The sequence below is a fragment of the Myxocyprinus asiaticus genome, chromosome 11 (assembly GCF_019703515.2).
Source record: "Myxocyprinus asiaticus isolate MX2 ecotype Aquarium Trade chromosome 11, UBuf_Myxa_2, whole genome shotgun sequence".
Lineage (NCBI taxonomy): Eukaryota > Metazoa > Chordata > Actinopteri > Cypriniformes > Catostomidae > Myxocyprinus > Myxocyprinus asiaticus.
The window spans coordinates 26,034,495-26,058,761 of record NC_059354.1 but is presented as its reverse complement, the minus strand read 5'-3'; the positions used below and the strand labels follow the sequence as shown (position 1 = coordinate 26,058,761).

At 36.6% G+C, this 24,267-nt stretch overlaps 1 protein-coding gene and 1 pseudogene across 3 annotated transcripts in view; one reads left to right on the top strand and one right to left on the bottom strand.

Moving 5' to 3' along the window:
- LOC127448003 (dynein axonemal heavy chain 7-like) overlaps positions 1-20,768 on the top strand; it is a 105,378-nt pseudogene extending 84,610 nt beyond the window's left edge.
- A 183-nt stretch (positions 20,769-20,951) lies between these two features.
- LOC127448380 (zinc transporter ZIP10-like) overlaps positions 20,952-24,267 on the bottom strand; it is a 43,182-nt gene continuing 39,866 nt past the window's right edge. For all 3 annotated transcript variants that reach the window (XM_051710856.1, XM_051710855.1, XM_051710857.1), the window contains one exon: positions 20,952-24,195. In XM_051710856.1, the coding sequence (XP_051566816.1) occupies positions 24,043-24,195 (153 nt within the window). In that variant the 3' untranslated portion in view covers positions 20,952-24,042. The remainder of the gene's footprint in view (positions 24,196-24,267) is intronic.

The following is a 24,267-nucleotide window of genomic DNA, read 5'->3' as shown; positions in this document are numbered from 1 at the left end:
AAAATGTCTCTCTTTTCCCTGTAGACAGCTGAAGGAAATGGAGGATAAAATCCTATAAGTGCTCTCTGCCTCAGAGGGAAACATCTTAGAAGATGAGTCTGCTGTTCAGATCTTCTCGTCTTCTAAGGTTCTGGCAAATGAGATCTCAGAAAAACAGGACATTGCTGAGGTTACTGAGCAGAAGATTGATCAGACACGCTTGAGTTACACCCCCATCGCCATCCACTCTGCCATTTTGTAGTACTCTTTAACCTGGTTCATCAACCTCTTCATCCTGTCCATAGATAATTCCCAAAACAGTGACCTTCTTGATCAAAGGTACTTTCTGTCAATGTAAGCGCAGCGTAGTTCTGTCCGGAAAACTAGCAGCTGTACATCATTGCACCTTTAAGTAGGTAACTCCTAGCCAATCACATGTAAGCCATTGCTTTATAAGTCTGCTCACAATCTATCATATTGCTGTTTCAGTGCGCTAACACGGCAACCTCCACCACCCCACCACCACTGGTTGAGTCCCGTCCTGCACAGGGGTAGGCTCCTCGCCCCTGCCTCTTATCTCCGGCAGGATATGACGGTTCCGAGTACAACTTCTTCGGACCGCCAGACGGGGTTTACGCCAAAGAGAGACATTACATTTCTGTTTTATATTCATCAAATAAATGTCATCTTAAATTTCACTCAAGTCTGCGAGTCTTCCTGATTGAACTGCAGTTACTATGTGAGCTTGACAAAGCCAACATGCTGTTTTTGTAAAAAACTTGGGTTTAGGTTTTTTAAAACCCTTATACGAGACTGCCTATCAATCAATATATCTATCTATCTGTCTGTTTGTCTGTCTGTAGGTCTGTCTGTCTGTCAACATTCAGACAAGGCTTTATCGAGTCAACTTTCAAAGTTAGTCTTGACAAGTTTTTAAGTACTAGTTTAAGATAGATTACATTGGAAGCTTAATGTGTTAGATCACAGTTAATGCAAGATTTTGAAAGTGACAGCTGTAAGACAATTTGAGCTTAAAGGCAATACAATTGCTATTCATGAGGTCAGACAGGCAGAGAGACAAGTGCTGACATGGGTTCCGTGGGATTATAAATGTCACATTGAGGTTTCTTAAATAAAAGAATGTGAAGACATTGTTTCCCTGTTTAACTTATTGTCAGCACTATTGTCTTTCTTGGCTGTATGGCTTTCTAATGTAAGCGTGTCAGTGTGATGCTGAGAGCTGTGGGAATACTAAAACACTTCAGCCCAAGGCTACATTCTCTGGCTAAAAGAATGCACCTAGTCAGTGCCATTCTCAAGAGCAGAGGTTTTCTAACTTTTTGATGCCAAGGACCTCCAAATATGTTGATTCCCATTGTAAGGGAAGGCAGCTGTACATTTTCATGTATAAAGACCCATTGATACTGTGTGAGAGAAATACTAAGCATGGAATAATAAAGTTGTTTGCTAAATTAAATAACTGATGTTTATAGGTATAACTGAACTAAAGCAAAAAATAATTATTAAAACATTGTCATATACCTTATATTTTTACTTTGTGTTTAGTTTGTAAAATTTATGTTGGATGTATAAATCTCAGGAGAAAAAATTTCAGTTCAATTTGTAATGCACTTTTCACAAAAAAAATATTCCTAAAACAAGTTTACAGAGAATATTGTCTTGCAACCCCTAGATAAAGAAACATACAAAGATGACTGGAAGTGGTCCTCACAACAAGTGTGGGCTACTAACTTTTCAGAGGCTTGTTTACTAAAAGCTTTGTCAATGTCAGATCTCTCAGTTTTTCTTAAGTGTTTTCTGAAGATGCTTTCAAAAATGTTCTCACTGAACTGTTTCCTACCACTATCTGTGCATTCAGACTCCAGATTCTGAAGGACCATTTCACATACTCACTTTACATCAACATTTGTCACTCTCTCTTTGAAAAGGACAAACTCCTCTTCTCCTTCTGCCTCAATGTCAACCTGCTCAAACACAACAAGCTTGTAAGTAACTCACTCCACTCTCAGCACAGCTTTGATTTATTGAAATAATATGCTCAAGACAGTCAGGACATTACTTCAGCTGATAAATAACAGAACAGTGATAATGAGTTTTCTTTCACACAAGGCATCATAAGGTTAATGACACATTTGCATGCTCATCAACTTTTTCAGTCAATGTTGATATCTTGTTACTAGTATACTGTTTCAAATGATCCTGAAGCATTCCTCCACTGAAACATTTGACATTTTCATTGATATATGATCTATGTTCTTCACAGTGGAACCCCATGCCTGTGCTGTTACTTTAGTCTCAACTGTCTATAGTCCGTTTATTGTGCCGTCAGTAATTTTGTATTGCAATGTACCAGTATATTTCTTTTCATAGTAAGGGAATCTTTATCTGACAGTGACTTTAAGACTCATTAACTGTTGCTCAGCTCTGCTCTATTGTGTTGGACATTTATTCAAGCAAAGTGCCGTCTCTTTGTTTTTATGAAGTGAAGGAGTATTTTCAAAGCAGATAAAACTTATTCATATGAATGAGGTTATGCATGGATGACTTCCTCTTACAAAAGCAACTTCATTCAGAAACAAAATCTCAATTTCCTTTCCATTCTTTTCCAGGTAGATGAGAAGGAATGGCCTTTTCTCCTCACAGGTGGAGTAGGTCAGGATAACCCTCATTCAAACCCTTGTGTGTTGTTGCCAAAATCACCCTGGGATGTGATCTGTTGATTGGATGAGAAAGAGTGCTTTAAAGGCCTGCAGAAATACCTGGCCCATCTCCGGGAGGGCTGGAAAGAGGTCTATGATAGCAAGATGCTACTGAGATCAAACACACACTATTTCTTTCTTGCTCAGTGGTGTGAAACAGACAGAAAGAGTATAAAAAGGCCAGCAGATTTTTCATTTTTATGGTTTGTGTGTGTGTGTTCTGCAGGACCCCCATCACTCTCCTTTCCCTTCAGAGTGGCAGGAGAAACTAGGACAGTTTCAAAGGATGCTGGTTATAAGATGCTTATGGCCAGATAAGGCAATGCTCATGTATAACATGAGCACTGCCTTATCTGGCCGTAAGAAACCTATAACCCTAAGCTATCTGGAACTGTGGCTTGTTGTTTATCAAACCTGTGCTTTGACAAATATTCATCTTCTAAAATGTCAACATTAACCAAATCAAAAAGAATAAAATGTGTTAATAAATAATGCTGTATAGTAGGGGTGTAAAACTGCTTCGATACAACAAATGCAGAAAGTCAGCACATTTTTTCTTATCTAAAATAAAACTTTTGATCCTTTGAATATAAACCCTTATTTATTTATTTATTTTTGGGCAATTTTTCACTCCCATATAAATTGTCCCTACAGTTACACTTGGGTCTTCAGTATATTGTGAAAATTATTATGAATTGTTCCAAATAATCAAATTGTAACCAAATTTCAGAATTTCATGATATATTGCAATAATAAAGAATATAATGGAATCAAATCGTTGTCAGAGCTAATGTTTACACCCCTAATGAATAATAAAAATTCACACATTTGGACTTAATTTCCAGAAATGTCTTTGAATCAGGTTGTTCCCATGGTACAAGAGTTTGTGTCAGACAACTTGGGGCAGCAGTTCATTGAGGTGCCACCCTTTGCGGACAGTCACTGCTGTGCTCCCCTAACCTTCATCTTGTCCCCAGGATCAGAGCCCATGGCAGTGCTGCTCATGTTTGGCAAGGAGCGGGTACTAACAATTAAGCACTTAGAATCTCCACAGATTCAGCTATTCACTTAAGAACTTCATTTTTGGATTGAATTAATCTTTCCAAAACCATAGCTGTTTCTAAAGCCTCACGTGTTCAAGCACAAAGTAATTTTATAGTAAGATTTAAGGTGCACACAGTAAGTTTTTGTTCATGTCGTCTTGGGCTTATACTGACACCTTGGAGCATGGATGCATGCAGCATTATTCAAATGCAATAGTTTTCAGAAAACTTTCAGTTCAAGATGTCCTTGTAGAAAATCACAGTCAGACACAATTACAATAATTCAACACAAAGTGAAAGTGTCCAATAACAGGGTACTTGAAATTAAGAGAGTGGCAGCCCCCATGAGAGGACCCACTCCATGTAGAATAAAACAGCTTTTATAAGGTTACTGATATGACTGGAGTCTTCATCTCATGTGAGTGGTCATGATTACAGACATACTGCATGTTTAATGATTGCAATTAATTTATTTACGAGTGCACCTTTTATTTTATAGCATCTGTACATCTGTTCAGACTAATTTCATAATCGTGACGGCCCTAGTTTCAAACATACAGTTGCAATCAAAATTATTCAACCCCCCTGACCAGCAATACATTCTGGTGATGTGAATTAAAACACATCAATTAAAACCTCAATAAACAGTAAAAGTAAGTTTTAAATATACATTTGAGTGATTTTGTGAACAAAGAGTTCAGTTTACCCAAATAAAAAATAAAAAATAACTAATTCTCTCAACAAATGTCAAACATATTCAACCCCCATAGTCAATCATTTGTGGAGCATCCTTTATCCTTAATAACAGCAAATAAATGTTTCAGGTAAGTGTTCTCAGGCTTCGGACACCTCTCTATTAGAATTTTTACATATTCCTCATGAGCAAAAGCTTCCAGCTCATTGACATTCTTTGGTTTCTGAGCTGCTACTGCTTCCTTGAAATCCCAACAAAGGTTTGCAATGGGATTTTAATGATGGACTGAAAGGGCCATTTAAGGACATTCCACAACCAATCCCTGAACCAGATTTTGGACAACTTGGATGTATCCTTGGTGTTATTGTCTTGCTGGAAAGTCCAGTTATCACCAAGCTTCAATTTACACACTGAAGTCATCACATTTTTCATGCCAAAATGGCCTGATACCTGAAAGAATCCATGGTGTCACTCACATAGTCAGGATAGCTGTTTCCTGCAGCCGCAAAATACCCCCGTAACAGGACTGACCCACCTCTATGCTTGATTGTGGGGATGGTGTCGTTCTTGTCATCACCTTGTCATCTTACTCCAGACGTACTGCTGACCCATGGGTCTAAAACTCATTTTCAGTTTAGTGTCATACGTCTATAAAACCTTCTTCCAGGACTCCACAGGTATTTCCTAATTACTTCTTGAATATTCAAGTCAACATTTCCCTTGGTGAAGTTTTGCTTTCTTCCACACCCCAAGAAGGTTGCTGTTGTACCATATTTAAAGAATGTATGAATGGTGCTGCCGCCAACGAAATTGAAGTGCCTTGGAAATGTACTTTTAGCCATGACCTTTCTTGTGTAATAAAATAATCTCCTCTATTAGCTTTTGAGACAGCTTATTTTTAATTGCATTTTTTGCATAGAAATACATTTTTCCTTACAACGCTAAACTTAAATTTTAAAACTTAAATAAGTGCCATTGCAGATTGATGACCTAATTTTATTTTAAAACAATTACTTGTGTAGCCTTACATATTTAAGAAACAGCTACATGCAATAGGGGTTGAATAATTATGACATGGCTGTATTTTTAAAAATCCTGCTATTTACAAATATTTGGTTATATATTCACACTATGACTTTGAATGTGTCACTCAACTGATATAGACGTAAAGTTAAAAAATTCTGGGTCATCAGAAAAGCTTACCTTTGTAAATCCTTACTGTCTTGGGGGGGTGAATAATTTCGATTGCAACTTTATTCACATTTGTTTGTTAGCTGTACATACTGTATATACAAAGTATATCTGAGCTCTATGCTTACATTTTTTAGGAGCACTTGTGCTCCTAATTAAACAAATTTAGGAGCACATTCAAAAATTTAGGAGCACAGTTGTAGTCCAGGTTAGTTTTAGAGATGATAACGTTAATGTGCTACAATACAACATGCACAAAAAGGAATGAGAGAACTGAGCTCATTAATTATGGCCAAATTCAGGAACATAGTGTGAGTCATGACAAAGGAGTTTAAATTCTTATAAACCAAATTTAATATTTTCAGTTAATTTGACAGACTGTCTGCAAAAAACAACATCAGCTCATGTAAACCTGTTTCACTTTGTGAACATAAATATACAAAAACACAATCTTCAGTCTTTGAAGTGTGGTCTTCTTAAATGTATTTAAGAACTCTAAATTGACATCTGCAGTGCTGAACACAATTAATGTTCCTGTCACACAATGTATAACAATCAGATGCTGCATATTTCAGTTGGCCAGGCTTTGTAAACTTTGAAGTTTTAAAGTAAAATTTGCTGCTTTTCATTTCATTCAAGCTGACTATATTGTCTCTTCACGATTCGATCCGATTCCGATTCTTGGAGTCACGATCCAATTTCAAAATGATTCCTGATACATCTAAATTTTTTCTTATTGATTTGTTTTTTTACATTTTGTACATTGGAATGCCACTTACATTTTTTTGTTTAGGTGAGATGGGTAGCCACTTGTTCATCTCATGTTTATCTTGTTTATCAACATTATTTGCATGCTCTGTTATTATTTACACACTCTGTCTGGTTTATTGTCCAGGGCCTCACAGGAAACAGGCTGAGCTCTCTGTCTCTGGGCCAGGGTTTGTTTTGCAATTGGTGCTGTGCATTTTGACCAAAATTGGGGTTCTAAGATTGTAAGTTGCACTGTGACAGACAGGTCTCGCTCAACTATAACCAGGTTTTGCGAAAATTTTAGTAACTACAAAATCCACACTCAAATCAAGTGACTGTTTTGTTGGTGTACTGTGCAGCCTTTGTATGGCAGTTCTGTCATCATAAAAAGTGATAAACACTGACCTCTTTACACAAGAAAATAAACAGACCTATTGTTTTTCAAAACACAATACTATTAAATAATTCAACTGATTATGTTAAATAACTTTTATATGTTTAAAGCATTGTTAATCATTTTTTATTTAATGGTATAAAATTTTTAATTAGAATAAATCTATCCGAGGCCTTTTGATTTTTTTATTTTAAAAATAACTACAGGTTGGTGCTCCAGGTTGATACATGAGATTTCTGCTTCTGTAAGAGTGCAGATGTCAGTTTCTCCTTTCCTCACCACAGGTGATAAAGCAGCACAAATAGCAGGATTATTATTTAAAAAAATCTATCAAGCATCTCATATTCGCTGTTCCATCTGTTTGCTCTGCCAGTAGAAGTCTCACCTGCTTACCATTTATCTAACGAGCCATCAGGTGTGCGCACTCTTCCTGGCAAGTGAGAGGCCAGCAATGAGCAACAGCAAATGAAAGAGCGCAAGAGGAGTAAAAGACACTGGGAAGCAGCAGACAAAATATAATTAGAAAAAACATCGCCCACGTCTCCCAAACCGCTGTCTCATCATTATTTTCAGGTGTTTTTTTCTTCCCCTTGTTGTGCAAATTAGTGCAATAACAGGCGCCTATTTCATGTTCTTTGATGACATGTAATCATGAAATCAACTCTCTCGTTTCCATGTGCACGAGTTTGTGAATTCATTTCAGGATCGTAGTTTCAGTGGCGGATTTAGGCATGGGCAATATGGGCAGTTGCCCAGGGCGGCATCTTGCGGGGCCCTCCCCCCCCCATCCCGGTCAACAACTTTGGGAGCATTCTCATTTACAATCACCAAGCCCCCCCCCCGGGCAACAACTTTGGGGGCGTCTTGAAGCTGGTTTCACCCAGGGTGCCATACAAGCTAGAACCGCTACTGCGTAGTTTCATTAGGAGATAAATGGTGTGTGGTTGATACATCCAGTCTGTGATCAGTTTTGGATGTGTTTGGCTTTAGGATATGCACGTGTTTCTAACATCTGTCTCTGGTGCGTGCATAAGCACCACTGCGCTGCCGTGTTCTCAGAATCGATTCGTCGGAGAATAGATTTTTTCTCTCACCCCTACTTCAGTCGGGTCACTCGCCCTGGTGTGCCTAAATATTTCTTCACAGTCACACACAGTAATTTTCAGTCGCAAATGCAACTGAAATGGTCACACTGTAGAGCCCTGACAGTATAGCCCCTTGGCAATAGGATGAATTATTGGCTTTTAAATTCTTGTAAGCATGGAAATGTCTTTCAAATGTCTTGAATGGGCATGTCCTGTGTTTGGAGTCAGTGTTTACAACTTTTGTGCCCATCAACTCTTTTGCCGGAGATGCCAATAGCACTATTTGATTACATCTGTTTGCTTTTATCATTGAAAATACTCTGAAGCAGCACTTTGATTTTCCCCAGGAGCTGAACCCAGGTATAACACACCCAGACTTCCGTTTGTAGCTGACTTGTTACCCCTCGCCCAACTTTCCTGAGGCTGTATGGCAAAACGGTGTCAAAATGACCAGTGAGGCCCCCAAGGGGCTGCGCTCTAACATCATCCGCTCCTTCTACTTGGACCCCATATCTGTCCCTGAGTTCTTTGACAGCAACTCAAAGCCAGTAGGCAGAAGGAATAGGCAGATGAATGATTTTTAAGGGGCTCTCACAATTTTGCACATCCTTTGATATTCTAATGCTCATCTTTTGATGTCTACACCTTAAAGAATCAAAACTGGCTATTAATTCTTTGATATACAGTGTTGTCTAAGTCCACATTGAAAATCTGGGATTTCAAATCTAATTTAAACATGGAAATAAACATAAGGCTTTATAAGTTTGGAAAATTTAACACAAAGAAATGTTGTGATGTTATATAACATTTTAATAAATATTTAAAATTGTGTACTATTTTAGGTCACTAATTAAATAAACAAATTTATGATGGTAACCACTGAACATTCACGAGTCATGCTATGACAACATGGATCATCATGTTTTGTTCAAATTTTTGGAGTACATATCAGCTATGCTGTCATTACAACAAAATGGGGGACATACCAAATACCAAGAAATTTCCAGATTCATGTTAAATCTTTCAATTTATTAAAGCTTTTCTCTCAAATTGTTATGCTGATAATATAATTTGTTATGAAAAATGCAAAATAGAAGCATTTTCACCAGTGATCTTTTTAACAGTTCTAAATGTAAAACCATCATCTCTGTGTGTTTGCAGGCTGTCTTTAAGAAGCTGCTGTTTAGCTCGTGCTTCCATGCATTGACCCAGGAGAGGAGGATATTTGGCCCTCTTGGGTGGAACATCCCCTATGAGTTCAACGAGACAAACCTTCACATCTCTGTCCAGCAGCTACACATGTTCTTGTACCAGTATGAGGTGAGATTGCACGTGTCCCTATCTTATTCACACACAAACTCATTTTCTTTCACCACTCTTACACACATACTCCCTTCCCATCACCCTCTTTCTTTTCATGCTTTCCAGCGTGCACCTTAACCCCCCTAAAAAAAAAAAAAAAAAAAAAAAAAAAAAAAAAGAGTGCTCTTGACATTTTCTCAACTTCAGAGAAGCATTCCTCATACTTCCCTCACTCCTTTCAAAACAAGCAGTCTGCATAAACTGATCAAGAGCCTCTCTGAATGCTCTGACATTTCTCCTGTGTTACGGAGTGTCACCCACTGCATTAGCAAGGGAAATTTCAGCAGGAAATGTCACAATCCTGCCGCTCCTCTGTCCATCTTTTCATATCACCCCTAAAGATCGTTACAGTATATCTAATTCACCAGGCTGACATGCACCTCTCCTTAATAATAATAATAATAAAAAAAAGAGTCTTTGTTGAGCAGCCATATTTTTAAGATGCTTGAAAAAAGGTTGTTGTTGCTTTTTTCCACCCTTTTTAAATACATTTCAACAATGGGGTGAAAAAGTTATTGAGGCACAGTCCTCCTCTGAGATGTTTCTATTAGAGTCATGGTTAAAGTAGTTTCTTTCATGTAGCACTATTATATCCACACTAAAGGAGTAAAAAGTACACTCAGGATTTTTTTTTTTTTCATTTAATTAAATCTGAGTGTCTGTGTTAAAATTACAGTGATAAATAATAGGGATGCACAATATATTGGGACCATATCAATTGTTGACAGATTTTAGTGTTTTTTCTTCATTATTGGATATTTAATATCTGATATTAATTGTTTAATTGTGGTTACTCTTTTACACCTATTTTTAGATTTAGATGACTTTTGCTGTCATCTTTAGTAAGTTAATCTTTAATAACACTAATAGTTGAATATATTTAAGTTGTTAAATGTGGTCTTTGGCGAATCTCAAAATGAATATTCAGATTTAATACAGTACATTATATTGTTGCAATAGCTAAATTCATTTGCTGCTTTTAAAACTCTGATAGAAGAGAAAAATGTACTGAGTTATCAATCATTCAAGAATATATTTTATAGTCCAAAATGTGGCTGACAAAATTTCTGCAGTTTACATTAAAGGTAGTTCAATATGTATTTTATATAAAATTCAAAGAGATACTCTACACTGGTACAGCTGGAAACCATAGAGAACCACAGCTTACATTTCCTTCTTCAATCATTTCCTTCGAAGGAGGACAGTATGCTGCTCAGCATGCCCAGGTTTCTCATTCAAGACAAAACTGAAAGAGAAAGAAATAACAAGAGAAAACAATTACTGTCTTTGTACATGCTCAGGATTGAGAGCATGTTTTTATTGATTTAATGATTGAGTTCAAGTTTTGATGCTAGAGTCCTGGCCTCAACAATTGAATCACATCACTGAGCACTTTTGTCTTATCCCCATGGGGTCACCATATGAAATGAACATGCTCGATTTCTCCCTCATAGTCCCGCTCTTCAGGTGGCAATGCCACATCCTCGGATGACATGGTGTACGAGGTGGCTGCAGACATTCTTAATAAACTTCCTCAAGAATTAGACACAGAAGCTGCTATGCGCAAGTTCCCCAATAGCTACAACCAAAGCATGAACACAGTGCTGGTGCAGAAGATGGGACGATTCAACAAACTCCTGCAGACCATCCGGGATTCTTGTATCAACATCCAGAAGGCCATCATGGTCAGAACATCTCTGCAGAGGTTTAACACAGGGGTGTCAAACTCAGTTCCTGGAGGGCCGAAGCCCTGCAGAGTTTAGTTCCAGCCCTGCTCCAAAATGCCTCCTTGTAATCTTCAAGCACTCCTGAAGACCTTGATTAGCTGCTTCAGGTGTGTTTAATTAGGGTTGGAGCTAAACTCTGCTGGACTGTGGCCCTCCAGGAACTGAGTTTTACACACCTGCTTTAGTCCATCATGCTTCAAGTCCACATTCTTTCTGGTCAGAGCACAAATTGGACTCTAGTGGTAATTTGTAGTCTGAAAGAAGCATTACTGTCAGAACAGTGTAGCTCTATTAAGCTCAGCTGTTCGTTTGAGCAAATTGTTAAATTTTGTAATCAAATAACATAATTTGCTGATTAATTGCAATTAATTTAATATGTATTAATGCTGATGTGTGTAATTTCTTCGCCACTAGCACCACCGAACAAATTGCAAAAATATATATATTTTTTTCAAACAGCCTTATACAACCCTGTGTACCATTGATCAAATAAACAGATAGTCCTGCCCCAAACTCGCACCATTGGCCGAGTCAATGTTGTTGTGTCTGGCTGTATGGATTGGTCAAAACAAACAGAGGAATTTTTAAAGTGCCACAGAGTTGTTTACACAGTGTTTTCGGGAAGATGAATCTACAAATGGCTTACTTTTTGTATAAGCATATTAAGCTGGGATAGGATAAAGCATTTTAACACCAAATAAGTTACACACTTCAGCTTTAATATTTGCAGATAAAAGCCCCCAAATTAAGACATTAAAGACATGAAGACATGTGAAATACATAAGCCTATATTACTGTGGCACATGAGTAAATCATTAAATCGACATTCCAAAAAATGGCTTTAGAAGTCAATATATTGTTTGATTTACTTCCGTATCATTAATCATAAGTCTGTCACTGGCCTACAGTCCACAGCAATACATTGATTTTGCATTCTTGTATTCTGTCTATGCATTTGTTTTTTAAATTGTTGGTCTGTGTACACATGCAGACTGACATTTTTGGTGCCACATCTAACACCATGACCGCTGCATTTTTAAGACAGCATGTCAAGTTTATAGTTCCACTTAAAAGCATGTCGCTAGACCCCTGTGTTCTGTTCCATTCCGTAGTGCAGCGTCAAGCTGTTTTTGAACACAAGAACTGGTCCTGTGTGAACGGCTCCTTTCTAATTTTGTACTACCTGCTCTTGGGAAGTGGGTTTGCGTTTGGACTTGCAAAAAAAAAAAAAAAAAAAAAAAAAAAAGAAACGAAAGCATCCTCCAACAGAAAAAAATATTCAGATAGTAGGAAATCCCTAATTATGGAATTTGCATTTGGTCGGGGGCATCATTAAAGGAATATTCCGGGTTCAATACAAGTTAAGCTAAATCGACAGCATTTGTGGCATAATATTGATTACCACAAAAATTAATTTCGACTCGCCCCTCGTTTTCTTTAAAAAAGCAGAAATCTGGGTTACATTAAGGCACTTACAATGGAAGTGAATGGGGGTGAATTTTTGAACGTTAAAATACTCACTTTTTTAAAAGTATAGCCACAAGACACAAACAATATGCATTATGTAAACCTAATTTTATTATGATAAAATAGCTAACTAAACTTTTCTGTGTAAAGTTATAGCAAATTTTACAACTTCAATGCCATGGTGATGTAATGTCAACAAACCCTAAAACCCTAAAATGACTGTAAAAATGACAATTTAAGCAAATTTACAGCTCAAACAATACATTTTAACAGAAGAGTTTTATCAGAAGAATTAATGTAAGTGCTTTTATAAAAATTGGCCACATTCACTTTTATTGTAAGTGCCTCACTGTAACCTCGATTTTTGCTTTTTTTAAAGAAAAGGATGGATGAGTCTTAATTCATTTTTGTGATAATCAACATTATACCGCAAATGCTGTCGATTGAGCTTAACATGTAATGAACCTGGAATATTCCTTTAATTGCATTCATTTTTTTAACACTTAATTATTTTTAAATAATTACGCTACATTAACATGTTGAATTGACAGCCAAACTAAATACCTTTATTCACAATATAATAAACTCAAGAAAGTTTCCTAATGTCAGGTTTTGACCAAAGCCATGTTACTGCTGTTTGCATCATATCATCCACTACATTTCTCTTTTATTGAAAACTGTACTTTTACTGCAGATTTTGTTTCCACACACCTTTTTTGGAAGCAATGCAAACTTAGTGTAGAAGCCTTTGAACATTCACTCCCTGCTGAAAGATACCAGAACAATTCATCCTGCCCCAGGGCAAGTAATGCTTTGCACCCCAGCTGAGCCTCCTATTCCTTTAGTTTGACTGACAGCTCTGATCCCAGTTAGAATTGCATGTCCCGCAGGGTGAGAGATGCATCTTTTGAGATCTGATCACAACCACTGACTTTCATCTACACATTGTGAACCCTAATTCTATAATCTAACTTTAAAATAATCCCTTTTAATGCCTAAAATAAATTCTCTGACTGAAGCTTGATTCCTGCCCAGGGGCACCCTTCTCCCTTACCCTTTACTGCATGTGTCTTCCATCCATCATTCATCATCATTCATAATCATACATCTTTGTACCACACCAAATATATAAGTATTAATGTAGTCTTTTAGATGGAGATGGAGACAACATAACAAATATTCCTTCGAAGTGAAAGAATGCCTGCAATTATGTAATGTGGCAATGGCTATCAGTGAGATATAAGTATGACACCAATGAGGAATGTACAAAGGCATCATCCCCATTCAAACATGCCCTCTTAGAGGGCTAAATAATTATTAGTTATACAGTACTAAAAAAAACATATTTAACATACCCATATAGGTAATACATTGCATGTTATATTTGTCTTTGGTCATGTCGTATCTCGCCTTGAGCACCAAAAGACCCAGGACCTAGGCAGATATGTGTATAATGAAAATACATTTATCATACATTTATCTATTTATTATAGACATAAAAACTTTATGAATGTGTGCATGTGTATCCACTGGCATGGTGGTTATGTCTGCTGAACTTGAGGAGGTAGTCAGCAGTATTCTGAAGGGTCACATCCCTGTCATGTGGGTGAAGAAGTCACATCTAAGCCTCAAACTGCTGGGAAGCTACATTAATGACTTTCTAGACAGACTCAATTTTTTACAGGTAATAACTTAAGTCAAAGCATATATTGCTACTTTGTATTGTACTCTAAAATGCCAATTGAAAATTTCACAATTGAATGGGCTCTTTTACACTGTCATGGACATTTCTAGTTTATAATATTTTCTTAGTCAAACAAATTCCCAAATGTTAGAATCATGATTTATTGCATATATGAGAGAAAACCGTTACTTTCATAAGTTTCCATGTATGCATGGCAACATAGATCAAGCAGAAAGAATTCTACTGTGCATTGTGAGCCATGGGAAAATCACATGAGATGCAGCTGATTCACTGAGCTCAGATTACAAAACTACTTACAAAACTGTCCTGCAAATGTATTATACAAATGCCTCTTCCATTCAATAAAAGAAAACACTTTGAGGCACAATTAATTTAGGTGCCTATTACATTCCAAAGGTCTCTTGTGACCTTCAAGTTATGCAATTAGAATCAGTTTTGATCACAAATAGGCCACATACACACTGCAAAATTAGGGAGTGACAACCACATTTAAATGATGGAATGGATCCCTTAAATTGCAGTTTTTGTGTATAATTAGAATACAGGAGTCACCCCAGAAATCACAATGAAATGGTGATAAGCATAGCTAAGTGTTGGTGCCTTGTGGCTGCAAACAAGAAACATATGCACTCTCTCTGGATTGTAATGTATGTTTCAACCATGGTTTTCACTACCTCAATTCTTCAGGAGTTAATTCAGTTTTAGAATGTGGTTGTCACTCCCGTAAATAACCAAACTCTGTGTGTGAATGGGATTAAGCTCTCAAAAGAGAAGTGACAACTGTATTTAGCTTCAATGGGTTTGTGACCATATGGTTCTTTTTGTATTTAATTGTTGGTTTTGTTCACAGGCATGGTGCATGGATGGCACGCCTACAGTGTTCTGGATCTCAGGTTTCTTCTTCACTCAGGCCTTCCTCACTTGAAGACAGCAGAATTACGCCAGAAAATACACCATTCCCATTGACCTGCTCAGCTTCGACTTTGAAGTCATAGATGACAAGGAGTACAAAAACTCCCCAGAGGATGGTGAGAAAGACAAAAAGGGAGGGAGAAAAGAAAGAAAGAGTTGACAAGCATGAAATGTAAAATATATGAGAGGCAAATGGGTAACAAGGGCATAAAGCGAAGAGCGATACACAGTTTCATTAACCCCTTGCCGTGGATGAGTGCCATCAATCAGAGTCATCATTACAGTGCTGTGACATCAGACCCTGCTGCTCTTTCAGTGCATGATGAGCATCTCTCCAGAGGAAACCCATCTCTCTGAGGAAATCACACAATGCATGTGGCAGTGTTTATGTGTGTGATTGAGTTTAAGCAGATACTTCGTAGTGGTCTACTACATTTTTTGTAGAGTTCAGTCAGGGTGTATAAAATAGGGAGAGTTTTTAGTTAGTGCATGTGTGTGTCTTCATTCAAAGAAACTTTTGGGAGCCTTGAACATGTGCTCTGGCCAGGGATGGGAGGGTTACTTTTGAAATGTATTCCACTACAGATTACAGAATACATGCTGTAAAATGTAATTAGTAACGTATTTCGTTAGATTACTCAAGGTCAGTAACGTATTCTAAATACTTTGGATTACTTCTTCAGCACTGGTACATTTTTTCACTTGTTTTGATTATAAAAACTCTGCCAGTACAGTAAGACAAAATACACATGTTAAAAATACATTCTCTGAAAAACCTAAATATCTTATGCAATGTTGTTTGTAAAACAAAATAAATCAAATTGATGTTGTTTTAAGGATTTTTAGATATTTTTACAGGAAAACAATACAAAACTTATTATCAAGAATATGACTTTTGCCCTAATATCAAAGGTCTTATTAGAAAAAATTAATTATGATCCAACGTGAATTTTCTTGATAAAAAAATATGACCGTGCCTGGTATCATGTGCATGTAAAATGGCTAGAAATAGCATTTTAGCTTAGCGTAAAGCTGACAGTTTACACAAGGTTTATTTCTATTTCTTCTACTCCAAACTTGCTTCAAACTTACTTCTCTGTCTGCTCGTATGAATGTAACACATCATAAGAAAGTGTTTCACCACTGTTCAAATGCACTTTGGATCGCATCATTTATATGTATAAATGTTTTCCATCTGAAAGGACTAAATATTAAATGAAACAAATGACAATAAATTGCAAAGTAATCTCTTCATTAATCATGCATAATACTTTTTAATGTAACTGTATTATAATTACCAATTATTTAAATTGTAACTGTAGTGGAATACAGTTACTTATATTTTGTATTTAAATACATATTCCCATTACATGTATTCCGTTACTCCCCAACCCTGGCTCTGGCTTGTATTGAGGATGTTCCAAACCATAGGCCTGACCAAAGCCAGACACATACTTCACACGAGCACTTAGCCATCCCATTGCCAACGTATGGTCCGGTTGAACATAAATTACTTAACTTGCGTTCTTGGGTTACTGTGGTGGTAACAAACCTCAGTACTCAAGGGGGCGATAGTTTGTGCCATGAAAATGGATGTGGCATTATAAAGGTATTTTGCTTTTAATATATTGACTTTAAAGGGATAGTTCACCAAAAAATTCTCTCATCATTTACTCACCCTCATGATATTCCAGGTGTATATGACTTTCTTTCTTCACCAGAACACATTTGAAGAAAAATAGAAAAATATCTCAGCTCAGTAGATCCTTAAAATGCAAGTGGATGGTGATCAGACTTTTGAAATCACATTGAAATGTCATTCATACAACTCCAGTGGTTAAATGTCTTCTAAAGCGATACGATTGCTTTTGGTGTGAAAAATGTAAATATTTAAGTACTTTTTAAATATAATCCAATGCTTCTGGTAAGCTTCACAAGAGGGTGGAGATCATGCGTTCTCTCGTGTGACATATTCGCGTTGGCATGTTACGGACGTTCTCCTCTCGGTTGAGACATCCAGAATAAGCACACAAACGCACCATTGTGAGTAAAGAAATAGATAAATACAGATCTAAACCAAAACCAACGAAGCTTCTGCACATCGTTCCTCCACACTTGTAAACAGCGCTACTTTTCCGGCTGTGACGCTCGTGCCTCAGTTCTCACGTGTCTCACATTACAATGCGATTACGTCACACGCGTTTAACGCTGCTGACCGGAAGTGATGATTCAGAGTTAATAAAGTACTTACATATTGATCTTTTTTGCACCAAAAGTGATAATTTAACAGCTGGGCTCGTATAGATGATGTTTATGATGACTATCTGTGATTTTTGGAGCTTCAAAACTCGAATCACAATCCACTTGCATTTTAAGGTACTACTGAGCTAAGACATTTTTCTGTTTTTATAAAGAAAAAGAAAGTCATTCAAATCATGATTAGAGAATTTGATTAGAGAATTTTCATTTTTGGGTGAACTACCCTTTTAACTTACTTGCTCGTCAATATTTTCTTCAAAGTGTCGCCATTACAGTTGTTGACCTGAAAGAAAAAACACCCTAGAAGTGGACAGTTAACGCTAATGTCCACTACAGCAGCCCTTCTGGCAACACTGAGTATGCAACGTGTACTTGCGTTGTGTAATTTTGAAACCCAACATTTCATTAAATTGAGCTTGCATAGCTAGAAGTGTCTGCATTAAAATATTGCATATAGTGTGTTTCAAGCGTAAGTGTTTAGTATCAGCCATTACTTGGTAGTTGCAGTGTGTGTGTGGAGGCGTTATTTGTAGCTTTGATATTAATGATTGGATACAGACATGTGCGACCTGCAAGTTTTCTATGAATATGCATCAGAACTAATGTCCTTTTTTTTTTTTTTTTGTAACGTTTAATGTATGAGTAAATAAATATTTGTGTGTGCACACTATTATCAGGTGTTTACATCCGTGGCCTTTTCTTGGATGGTGCCTGCTGGGATTGGAGGACAAAACGCTTGGCGGAGTCTTTCCCCAAAATCCTGAATGACAGCATGCCTGTGGTAAGAGAATTTCCTGCTGTCCTCCTGGGCTTCACTTTGTACCACAATGAATGCATAATTTTACTGAAAATAAAAATAAAAAATATGTCTGTATTAACTGTTTTAATCATCAGCCACATATTACAGTCTCATTCAAATGAAGCTGATGACATCATTCATAGCTTCTGATGTGGGTACTTTTATACAGAGAGATTAAATTCACAGCAATGCCACTCCAATGGAATTACATTTTTCAATCAGTGTAACTTGTATCAAACCCTCAAATACTGGCAGGTTTCAATGTCATTTTTTAACAATATACAGTATATGCCTGCAGGATTTAACACAACACAACTATAACAGTAACTATAGAAACAAGAAGCAATTCTGAGAGAAACAAAGAGATTTTTCTCATTTTACAGCAGCGGGGCATATGCATCCATGCAAAAGAAATATGCACCATCTACACATTCATATCCTTATTTTTCATCTTCAATTAGACCAGTTGTTAAAGAATAAGATTATTGGCTGCCATCAAGTGCCAGTGTTGTGAAATGCCACACAACAGACAGCTCATGCCATGTGAAAATAAAAGGGAGTGATATGCATTTTTCATGGATATTTGAGAGGTATTGAACATCAGAGTGAATCAGATATTTAACAAGAAAAAAATATAGGGCAGGACTTTTTTTTATCCATATGGTTGATTTGAATAAGGAAAAGTAAGGGTTTCATAAGTTTCATTGCCAGCAGCTAGATCACCCTGTAGCTAGACTGGTTGCCCACTGAAGCTGGAGAGGTGAGGCCAGTAAGGGGTGCTTACCTTTGGGCTGTGTGGGTCCTAATGCTATACTGTAAAAAGGCACCCTACTTTGGACGTTAAACTGAGGTCCTGACTCTCTGTGATTGTCAAATATCCCAGGGCACTTCTCGTAAAGAGTGGGGGTCCTGACCAAATTCCCCCATTGGCCCTTATCAATAATGACTTCCTAATAATCCCCATTCAGTTGGCTCCATCACTCTACTCTCTCCTCTTCACTAATAGCTGGTGTGTGGTGAGCGTACTGGTGCACTATAGCTGCCGTCACACCATTCAGGTGGATACTGCTCACTGGTGGTGGGTGAGGAGAATCCCGTTCCCTATGTAATGCGCTTTGAATGTAGGGTCAAAAAAGTGCTATAAAAGTGTAAAATTAATTCAATTAATTATTTTATACCTGAATGGAGTCCAGACCTGAATGTGTGTTTGCAGTTTATTAAGAAAGACTACTACACTGCTGGCGCACACTTTTGAGGAGACTTTTTGACTGGGATGTAGAGGTTGAAGATTAATCATCTTGATGTACCTAGCTTCATTTTCACATTTGGCATTATTTGATATTATTACTATTATCTTTATTATTATTAATTCTAACCAGCATTACTGTGTTAACTATTAGCCTAAATAGCTATTTGGCTATTGTTTAACATCAGCCAACAGCCCTCACGGCCTTGGTGACATCAACCAGAAGTTTGCATTATATAAAAAGGGTCAATTGTGATTTCATGTTGACTTTAATCTCAGCACAACCACAACACACCCAACACTTTATTCTCTATTCAGTACCAGATTAAAGCACAAGCATAATACAAAGGAAAAACTGAACTTCTGCATCATAATACCCAGCAGAGTGTCTGCAGTGCCAAGTCATATTTTAGATTTCGCACATTTTTCAGATTTCCTTGAAGGCAGATCTTTTCATCATCTTGGGGCCTGTGGAAGTATAGGTACTTAAACAACGAAAAAAATAAATCAGATAACTTTACACAATTAAAAAAAAATGTTTTGTATTTAATATGGTATGGGAAAGGAATTCTAATTATGTATATACAACGTATGTATACCATATTAGGCAAGATATTCAAATAAGTTGTTAAATATTCTTACAGAACAGGGAAAAAAAATATTATAAGTTTTCCCCTTCTTCTGCCTTGGCACAAGCATGTTGCCACTATAAATAATGCATTCACTGTAATTTAATATTCAAATATTCCAGGACAACTCATTACCAAAGTAAGTTTTTGAAAAGAACAGAACTTTATTAAACATGCATTTGTTACTTTTGGTAAAAACACAACTTTGAAATGCAAATTTCTTCAAAAGCCATTATTAATTTCAACTGAATGTATTTCAGCTCAAACAATGCAAACAAATACACCCTAATTAATACTGAACGTATAATATACCTTATGTTTCCAGAGGTCATGATGAAGGTCTCTTCACATTTGGTTTTGGTGACAAAGCCAGAAGGAAAGTTGGATTATTAGAGAATGTGGATTCACCAAATTGTTAATCATAGTGACTGAATTGCGATTTTTCATACTGTTAGATATGATGAAATAACCAATGACATATCCCACTGAAATGACATTTTAAATCAGATTTGGTCAAAAGCATAGTTTTGAGAACCAATAATAGAGAGAAAGGGAGCGCTAAGAAATTTCATACCAGATATCATACTGTATGTCTGCAGATATGGCTGAAACCCATGAAGAAGCAGCTCATTCCCGAGCGGCAGCGCTATGTGTCTCCAGTATACAAGACCAGTGAAAGACGTGGAACCCTTTCTACCACAGGTCACTCCACCAACCATGTCATTGCTATGGCCCTAAATTCCGATGTGCCCCCAGAGCACTGGATCCGTCGTGGAGTGGCCTTACTGTGCCAGATTAACTCGTAGATATGCTGCTCTGCATCTAGTGTTCTTTGACTCCTCAGTGAAGCACACTATATGTGACAGTGTATCATTTTGGCAAGATATATAATGTAATGTTCATTTGGACATAACAGAGAAAAAAAAATAAAAAATACTGGGACTGTGATCGGTTTCTGTTCAAAATAAAAATTATAACATTTATTAAACAAATGCTAAAAGCAGTTTTCCAGTCTCTACAATAAACATTTAGTAGAAAAATAAGATATAGACGATAGATTGTTAATAACCTCAAATACACAATGTACTGTTTGCTAACTTTATTTTTTCTTCTAACAAAGGAAACACAGACAATCAGCGACACGTACTGATGATGCACTAAATCCAAGTTAAGCAGACAAAAGGATTTTTGACTTGATATCTGAATGGTCCTTTTTAATTTTAGTTTATTTCTTTGCAACACTCCTCCAATGTGTTTAATTTCAACTGTAGTTTAGCTCTAGAAACATTTCTTTCACTCCATTTTTAACATCTCAGATATAACATTTTAACTACATGGACAGCTTTATTTTACAGATAAACAGAATTTAGACCCAGTCTCAAAAAACAAGGAATTAGGATTGCTCACTTGATTCTCCCCCCCCACGCCAAAAAAAAAAAAAAAAAAAAAACAGTTCTCATCTCTCTATTTCATTACAGAAATTAAACGAAGTTAAAAAAAAAATGTGCTTCTTCCATTTGTCTCATGCATGTTTTCATCCAATCAAGTACATTTGACAAATGCAATTAATAATAATACACACCCAAGAGAACAAACAATTAGATGTCACATGGTGACAAGATAAGCATGAATCACATAACATGCCCCACAAACTCTTGAGAGTAGAGGATTCAAGCAGCAAATACAGCCAATGGAATGTGTAGAGGTGACTATGGGCATAGTCAGTGTTTGTGCACAAATTCAGAACCACAGCCCATAACTGGCACAATCAGAACTCAAAAAAAAAAAAAAAAAAATCAACAAGGGGACCAATAGAGTTGCTATATAGATTTGATTGTAATCAGAACCATATACAAGTTCAAATAAGGCATATAACTGAAGTGTGATGAAATTTCAATAACAAGAGGGTATCAACAATGAGAGCATTTAGATTGTCAAAAGAAAAAATGGCATAATAGTGAACTAAGGAATGGTTTTCCAAACATTTTTATTTGGTCGGTGTCAAAAAGGTATGAACTTGCGGATGACTCACAAAATAACTTTCTTATAATTCTGTATCTTGGACAAACTATCCAGCAATACCAGACATGTAATATAATTAAAAAGTTACAAAGGTGTTTCAAAATGCCAACATGGTTAACAGAAATAAGAAATATTAGTAGCAAACATACTTCCTTTGGGGAACATAATGATTATTAATTTCATTAACTGTCTGTAACCTTGATGTACGAGATAAACTAAAAAGTTTAGTCATTATCTACAACAACATATGGATATACAGTATAATTAACCTGTATTTAAATTCAGAAAACAGTCTATATCATGATTATCAATCAAAAGTAGACTGATTTAGTCCTTGATGTACCGATATGCTTATCTAGTTGTTCTTCATTTAAGTATCACAGTGTTTTAGCATTAAAGTTAATACTGGTCTTGTTCAGTTGACCTTCTGAATGTGTTCTGTCTTTTGGCAGCACTGTGTCAGAGGTTAATCTTAACACTGTTGCATAAATTTACTTCAAATATTCACACTTGGTCAAAAAAATAGTAGCCAATAATATTAACAGAAAATGAAAATGTAAACAAATGAAATTCTAAGACTGAGGATACTCCCATCACTATCAACAGTATATATAGAGTGAATGAAAAAAACAAGTAGTCAATGCTTGAAGCAAAGAGCAAAGAAAATTTGGTAACACTTTACAATAAGGTTCCATTTGTTAACAATCTAGCAATGAAAAATACTTACTAAGCATTTATTTACCTTAGTTAAATGTTAATTTCAACATACACTAATGAGTTTTTAAAATCAAAAGTTTAATTTTTTAATATTAGTTAATGCACTATGAACTAACATGAACTAACACTGAACAATTGTATTTTCATTCAGATTAATAAATGCTGTAATTTCTAAATGTTTGTTCATCATCCCTAATGCATTTACTAATGTTAATGAATGGAACCTTATTGTAAAGTGTTACCAGAATTTTTGTTTTAATTGTCCTGATATACAATGTTGACCTGTAGCTCTTAATAAATTACCTACCACCCCCCACCCCAGTTGGGCTCAATTGCACCATTTTAGCACACAGCTCTGTGACTTGTGTTTGACACTGCAATGGTGGACACACAAGACATACATGGCACAAGACGTCAGTTACAACAAATGGATTGAGAGACACAATACAAATGAATGAAAGAGCTAAACATGACACAATGCTCAACAATCAAATGAATGGGTGACTGTTGAACTGGGCAGCTGCTATGGATGGTTTTCTCTAGGACACCGTCTTAAAACAATACTTCAATATTAAAGGGATAGTTAACCCAAAAATTTAAACAATCTTATTTACCCTCATGCCATCCCAGATGTGTGTGACTTTGTCTTCTGCAGAACACAACTGAAGATTTTTAGAAGAATATCTCAGCTCTGTTGGTCCTCACAATGCAAGTGAATGGTGGCCAGAATTCTGCAGGTCCAGATATCACAAAGGCATCATAACAGTAATCCATACGACTCCAGTGGTTTAATCAATGTCTTCTGAAGCGATCCAATCGGTTTTGGGTGAGAACAGACCAAAATATAACTTTTTTCTGCTGATATTTGGACCTTCAGAGTTCTGGCCACCATTTACTTGCATTGTATGGAGCTACAGAGCTGAGATATTCTTCGTTTGTGAAAATCTTCATTTGTGTTCTGCAAAGGAAAGAAAGTCATACATATCATGGATGGCATGAGGGTAAGTAAACGATAAGAGAATTTAAATTTTTGGGTAAAATATCACTTTAAAAGCGACAACCCAGATACTGAGGAGTGCTTCTCAGAAATGCACGGTGGATTTGTCAGTTTGACTACACATACTCAAATAAAAAATAATTAAGAGAAAAAGCTCCAGCATTCTGAGATCCATCTATGGCTATAAGTTTCTCTACGTGTCCATTTCCAGTGAAAGCCACCGATGCGGTCTATTGAGACATGCTTGCATGACTGTTCCATCACAAAACAAAGCCACTTTAAGGCAAAGCACATGTGTGATTGTAGTAATGAATGATGCCCCTCCCCCCAATCCCAGTCTCCGGCTAGAAGCCAAAGTCAATCACAATGTGATCCTCAAAAATGGCGATAAGCAGCATGATGCCAAACCCAGTGAGCAAGCCAAAGTTCTGCAGGATGAAGTGGCCCATCTCACAGCGCTTGTGCTCTTCACTGTCACCATGAAGCATCTCTGGCAACTGATGAGGAGGAAGAACTTTTGTTAAGAGAATAACAAGGCATTCTTTCACTAATAAACAATTAGCAAACAG